The sequence below is a fragment of the Acanthisitta chloris genome, unplaced genomic scaffold (assembly GCF_000695815.1).
Source record: "Acanthisitta chloris isolate BGI_N310 unplaced genomic scaffold, ASM69581v1 scaffold13029, whole genome shotgun sequence".
Lineage (NCBI taxonomy): Eukaryota > Metazoa > Chordata > Aves > Passeriformes > Acanthisittidae > Acanthisitta > Acanthisitta chloris.
Genome location: NW_008693395.1, coordinates 64,603 through 71,375, shown reverse-complemented (window position 1 = coordinate 71,375; position 6,773 = coordinate 64,603). Strand labels below are relative to the sequence as shown.

Sequence of the window (6,773 nt, the reverse complement as noted above, 5' to 3'; positions counted from 1 at the left end):
GGAATCGCCGCTGCGTTCGGGCTCGGTGGCAGTGCATTCATTGCTTTATTACTGGCATCAATTTCACTTTTGCAACTTCTCATTTTAGGGCTTCTTCAGTAAACGCCTGAAAGGATCCATCAAGAGGACAAAGAGCCAGTCCAAGCTGGACAGGAACGTCAGCTTCCGTCTCCAATCTTCCAACAATTCCAAAGACAGGTAAGGTTCAGTGCCTCCATGGAACTGAGGTGTGTGCTCACAGAAGGAGAGCAAGGGAGGGGATTTATTGCTCAGCTGGCAGATGTGTGCTCTGTGGGGCTGACTCTGGTATGTCACAAGTTTAGTGTACGAGGTGCTGCTGATACAGGACTGAAAAACTTTACTGCTCTTAGCAGCTGTCGAAAAGTTCGGTGTAAGCACATGGACTCCAGTGCCTTTTTCTGCATCTGTTTCAATGAAGCTGCAGACTTCCAATTTTATGTTACAAAACCATGGGATTGATTAGCTATAGAGACATTTGCCTTGCTGCATGCAGTGCTTACCTGCAGGTCTGTGCTGTGGCTGATAGGAATTGTGTTGGTGCGAGCAGGTCTGGCAAAGCCCAGAGTGGTGCAGCTCAGGCACATTAAGGATCCTTCCTATGATTGCAGTGTTGCTGTTATAGGTATTGCACTGTTACTCCAATGAAGAGACAGTCTGTTTTTTAGAAAACTCAGTAACTCCTGACCATCTTAGTGCTCCATTTGGCAGCTCTTGGCTGGTGATTCCACCTGCGAGTGGTTCGTGTAAGAGGCAAGCAAAAGCTCTGAGTGTTTCCTAACTGTTTGTAAAGTCTCTTGATTGTTTTTCTTAAACATTTCTGTCTGTTATGTTCCACAGTAGCCCAGCAGGAGAACTAGATTGAGTGAAAAATAGGTTGCCCTGTACTTGTGACCAGACTTTTGTGCTTTTGCATGTTTACTGCATTTTTCCTTCTCCTTTAGCCAAGTTGAATTCATCAGTTGTGTCTGTCGTGCTGTGCTGCTTCAATCAGTGGTGTTGTCTTCTCCACCTGAAAGGCAGCCTCATAAAGCACCAGAGATAGCAAGGCTGTGGATGTTGGAGGTCTGTGAGTGTCAGGAGTTGCAGAAAACATGCTGCTTACCAGATGTGACTAGCCACGTGCATGGCCTTGCTCCTATAGTCATGGTAATGTCCACCTAGCCTGAGTAGAGTCAAGTTTTGTTACAAATCTCTATTTTCAGGGTGTTGCAATGTGGCTATGAAAGCAACTCAGTGAGCATGTTAAATAATGCCCTTGTTTGTAACCAGCTTTGCTTGAACTTTTGTAATGCAAAAATCTCTGCCATGAATAATCTATTTGTCTTTCCCGAACTTGGTACTCATGCTGGATGTGGGCTGATACTTGGTTTTGCAGTGTCAGGGTAGTGTTGTCCTTCTGGGAAAGCCAATAAATGTGGCTATAACTAGTTCCTACAACTTTGGATTGAGACACAATGTTACACACAGCAAAGCTTCCTTCTCTTTAAAAGCCAATCCCCTTCTACTCCCTGCCAGTGTAGGCAGGAATTGTCACCTCGGCTTGAATGGAACGTGGATGTTCCCTGGTGGCCTGCAAAGCATAAGTTCCAGGTACTTTATCACATGGTGGCATTACTGAACATAGCTGCTGACTCTAAATTCATGAGAAGGGATTGCCACTCTCTTACCTTCTGTTCTCCTTGAGTTCTGTGTGAGTCTTGGTCTGTTGCAGTAAAAACTTTCCTGTCCTGCCCTGGTGAGTCAGCCTTTTCCCCATTTGAAGCAGGTGGTGCTGGGTGATGTCATGGTGTTACACAGGTTTTCAGGGCCAGGTTGAGTGATAGCATCTCCCTTTTCTTGCTCTGGCAAACACAAGAGCCTTGCCTTCAAAGAAAGTATTATACAGCTTTACAAATTAAAACCCTGCAAGGATTAGAAGGAAATACAGGCTGCTGTCACATTGCTCCCTGATGCTTTTGAGGTGTTTGGGTCCTGTTAAGAAAATGGAGATGTTTATAGATAAATACATCTAAAATTCTGGCATGAGGAAGATTAGTTACCATGGTACACATCAAGATTTGATATACTGTAACATGGCATGCCATGCTGATTGGTGACAGAGGATGGATGCTGTTTGTTCAAATACAGGCTGCTGTCACATTGCTCCCTGATGCTTTTGAGGTGTTTGGGTCCTGTTAAGAAAATGGAGATGTTTATAGATAAATACATCTAAAATTCTGGCATGAGGAAGATTAGTTACCATGGTACACATCAAGATTTGATATACTGTAACATGGCATGCCATGCTGATTGGTGACAGAGGATGGATGCTGTTTGTTCAGAGATGAGTGAGTCAGGAATGTGGGAGCAGTGGTAGAGATAAGTTGCAGATGTTTTGTCATCAGATTTTGTGTTTCAGCAGAAAGCAATTGGCCAATATATCTTTTTCTGCTTTTAACTTCATTTCAGCATGTCTGGGTTAGTGGACTGGGAGAGGAAGGTGCTATGATGTCTTTAGAAACATGGAGCATCATCCAAGTGTCCTGTGAAAATCCACAATCTCTCACTCTGTAATTCATGTCCCTTCTGTTACTCAGGTTCAGGTCGTTTGCTGGCTGGTCTCTTGTACTTGAAAACATTTATTTTGTCCTTACAAGGCACTGATGTGGAAAGGCTTAGACTCTGCTCAGTTGTGACCCACACCAGGTGTGGATGAGGCTGTTCAGGTGTGTGGTCAGTATGGCATCTCACCAGGTTGCCACAGCTCTAGCCCCATGTCACTGTAGCATCTTTCACAGCTTTTTCCAGCTCGTTTCCTACTGCATCTTTTGAGCTTTTCAACCCACACGTTTATCTTTAACATTTCCTCGGTGTCAGTAACAGATAAAACATGTTAAAAAAAAAAGAGGATTTTATAAAACATGTAAAAAAATCATTAGAAGAGACTTAAGGAAAATTACACTTGAAAGGAGAGACCAAATTAATATTTTCAGGTTGTGACCAGGAATTTGAGAGTATTTCCAAGAGGACCAACAGTTCTCACCTCAGTTTGTTTACAGTGAGGGAGCAAAGATGTTTGTGACTTGGCTGCATATGGTCTCAGCAAAGCTCTGCAGACAGCTGGGAGGGGTTTGCCCTGCTGGGATTTAATGCCACGTGGGAATCCTCCTGCCTTGCTAAAAGTCATTTTATGGCATTATGAGCTAGTCGTAGCCGAGTTGCAGGATCCAGTGCTCGGAATGGGAAGCAGGTAACTATGGCTCTGGGCTTCATGGTGAAACGCTATCACTGCTCAAACAGCTTCTTCTACTTTCGGTAAGTTCTTGCTCCTCCCTCCTCGGCCCTTTGCAGTGAGAAGGCAGCACAGATCCTGTAAATAACAGAAGCAAAACTTGCTGTGTTTTTCAGGTTCGTTCTCATTTAATGAGGTTTTCCAAAAAGGGTGGGGGATTTTCACCCTGCTTTGGATGTCAGGGTAGAAATCTGAGTTACACAAGGCGTTATTAGGGCTTGAGTCACTCTGAGCTTGCATTCATTCAGCATATCAGCTGCTATCTGCACTGCTGGAGTGTGGGCAAAGGGGAAGAGTGGTTTGTTTTGGGAGAGACACTCCTCATTTGGTGGATATATTCCTTTCAGCCAGTTTGTTTCAATACTTGCACAGTTGCTTGTTTCTCAGTGAGAACAGGATCTCGGTGTTTGCCACAAACCTTCCCCTTGGTGCTGGCATGCTCTCTCCCACCTGCAGGCTCACTTGACCCCTTGATAAAATTCTATTTCTTAATGGCTGATGCTTTTCTGCAAAGCCCAGGCTCCTCCACATAGCCTTCACCTATAGCTCAGCAGTGAAATGAAACCGAATCAGCAAAGCATTTGTGGTCCATCAAAACAAACCCATTGGAAAGGCTGATAGCAGAGAGCAGGTTACAGAGGAGAGAGGAGAACTCTCCTGCTGTGCAATTCAGCAGCACTGGGAGAGGTGTCTGTTAGACAAGCTGTGATCCACAGGGACAGCAGGCACGCAGGGAAGGGCTCTGCAAAGCCACGAGTCAAACAAGGAGGTTTTGGGTAGGGCCTTGCCAGAAAAGACCAGATTCTCAGTGGAAGGCTAAAGCAAGATGCTCAGAAAAAGCCAGTGTTTAATTGCACCTGAGTAGAACGTGCTACCTTAGTTGCCTTGAGTTTCTCATTTTAAAAAAAAATTAATAATGAAACTGGTTAGACTTGTAGAATTGTTGACCAAGTAGTAGGATGTGCAGCTAATTGGCAGTTGGAAAAGAGAGCAGGGTGTGGTGCCTAGAGAATGAACCCTTGGACAGGGAAACCTGGTGCTGCAGAGCACACCTGTGTGCAGGTGATGCTGAAGGCATTAGGGTCTCGTTCAGCTGGGCTGGGAGCTGGAGTAGCAGCAGAAAAGTTCACTGCATTACAGTCCAAGCTCTCTCCTGTGACTTTGCAGAGTGGCTAAGTATTGAACTCAACTTTCTGATCTCGGGGAGTGTCTCTATAAACACATGGGGATTGTGCTGGAAGGATTTGAAGCATCCAGACATACAGCTTCATGCAAGGCCAGGTGGAGACCTGGCTGTAGCTGGGTGCTTGGGCTGAGTGCTTTCCCTTCACACCGGTTTGGGAAAGGAAAAGTTTGGTTCTAGATGTTTATTTTTTTCATGTTTTGGATTATTGATGTCCACAGGCTTGTTTTCCAAGCACTAAGTGCTCTCCCTGGTATGCTCAGTAATTGGAAGTCTTTTTTTGCCTTGTAGGTTGGCTTTTAAATAGGTCAAAATCAGCAGGAGAGCTTCATAACCAGAGCAATTAGGATTTTAACCCTTTGTCCCACGTGTCTTATAGGCAGTAGAATATAATAGAAGTTGGCTAATAGGCTGCTGTGTGCCATGGGCAGCCACTGCCAGCCAGGGGTTTGTAGTTCCCAGCTGACAACCAAGATCTTCCTGTCATGGAAAATTACTGAGTTGTGGAGTGTGAGAAGAGGGTCAGCTTGGGGCTGGGCCAGCGAGATGGGTGGTTGGAGAGCTCTTTTTCAGTAGTAGTCATGCTGCTGCCAGCTCAGTGGCTTGGGGCATTGGCTGGGCTCTGATTCAGTAGGAAACGATGCAGCTCTGAAGACCAGTGCTCCAAAACGTGTGGAAAGAGGTGAGAAGTTTAACATGTTCCCTGACATGCTCCTCCTCTGCCTGTTTTTCCTATTGGAAAGAAATTATGGAGGATACCTGTGTAAGTTACCTGTTTGGTAACTATTTGCCCTGGACTCCCATGTACTTAGTTCATTTGCAATCTCTGTTGTGCACAAAAGTAGAGAGAAAAAGCAGCGGGATGAAAATTGCTCATAGGAGGTTAATTGTGATTTAAAACAGGATTTATGTTGTTAATGGAGCCGTTTAACAGAAACAGATTTGTACAAACAACCCTTCCTCCACCTTTTGCATGTGTGATCTTCCTGTTTACAGTAATCTGCTTCCCTGGGATTACCTCTCTCCTGACAGAGACTGAGCAATACTCATTTTGCCAGTAGCTTCCTAGCTAAACACAGGAAGGACCCTATTAATCCAGCCCCTTTGCTGGACATTAGGAAATAAATTACTGGCATCTATGCCAAAGGGAAGCCAGCAAGCAATTTTCTTTCCTTGTTACAGCTTCAGAATATCAGAAAAGGCTTTAAAACAGCAGAGAACTATTGTTTCTGTGTAATTATTGCCTGTATTGATTGGGATGCTGCTGATTTAGGCACAAGTCACTGATTAGCTTTGCAGATCTATCAATAGATGAAATCTATACCGTGGTGCTTACAAGTGCGTGTACTTGTGCTTGTAAGTGCATGTGGTTGCATCTAACCAACAACTTTACGACGTTGCTCTGATGTTTATGGACAATCGAGTGCCAATTCTAAGCCACTTAATCAGTTTATTGAGCTGTTATAAATATGGTAACTTCGAGGGATTGCTGGAGCAGGCAGACATTTGTCTGCCACAGGACCCTGAGTCAACAAAACTACCAATGCTCCAGCTGCTCTGCAGCAAACCCAAGTGCTCACAGCTGACTCCTTAGAAGAGCAATGGAGCAGAAGAGATGCTGCTCAAAGGTGTAACTTGCACCATGGGATGTGGAGGCATGGAATATGGTTGCTGTGTGTACCTGCCTTTCCCCCTGCTCTGTCCCCAAAGGCTCTTCAGAGGCTTTCTTGGAAGGTGCCTCCCTCTGGCTTTAATGTCCTGGTCCCCCCAAACTCATAGGAAAGGACGAGGAGGGACTGACTTCTCATTGTGGAAAGGTCACCTTCACCACATCTGTGGAGCAGTGTCCCCTCACCTGCTGCCTCTCCCTGCTGCCAGCCCCCCCAGGCCCCTTCCCATGGCCATGCCATGGCAACGTGCACCCAGGAGCCTCTCCTTGGCACCCGTGGGGCCAGAGGGAGCACAGGCAGTGAGGAGACTTTGCTTTTCCAGTGCAGCTGTGGCTCTCTCTCCTCCTCGCCCCAGCGTATGTGCCTGGCATGGAGTTCATCTGAAATCTATAACCTGAGGCTTGAGGAAGAACTGCTCTTGGATTTGTTCTGTGCCTTTCTTCCTCTCCCAGCAGGATTTATTGTCTGAGACAGCCCAGAGAAGGAAGTTTGGAGGGAAGGGCTGTGGCATGTGGCACCACCATGATTTGGGGATGCACTGCTAAGTGGCTGTACAGTTGTTTCATGTAGGTCTCATTGCCTTGTCTTGCTCCAAGTGCTTATCTGGGATTGCAAAATCTCTTTTTCT

The 6,773-nt window shown here is 45.6% G+C and overlaps 1 protein-coding gene across 1 annotated transcript in view; it reads left to right on the top strand.

Annotated features, from left to right (window-relative positions):
* RASAL2 (RAS protein activator like 2) overlaps window positions 1–6,773 on the top strand; it is a 104,281-nt gene that overhangs the window by 70,152 nt on the left and 27,356 nt on the right. The window contains 1 exon segment of the mRNA XM_009083063.1: window positions 89–198. Within this exon segment, the coding sequence (XP_009081311.1) occupies window positions 89–198 (110 nt within the window).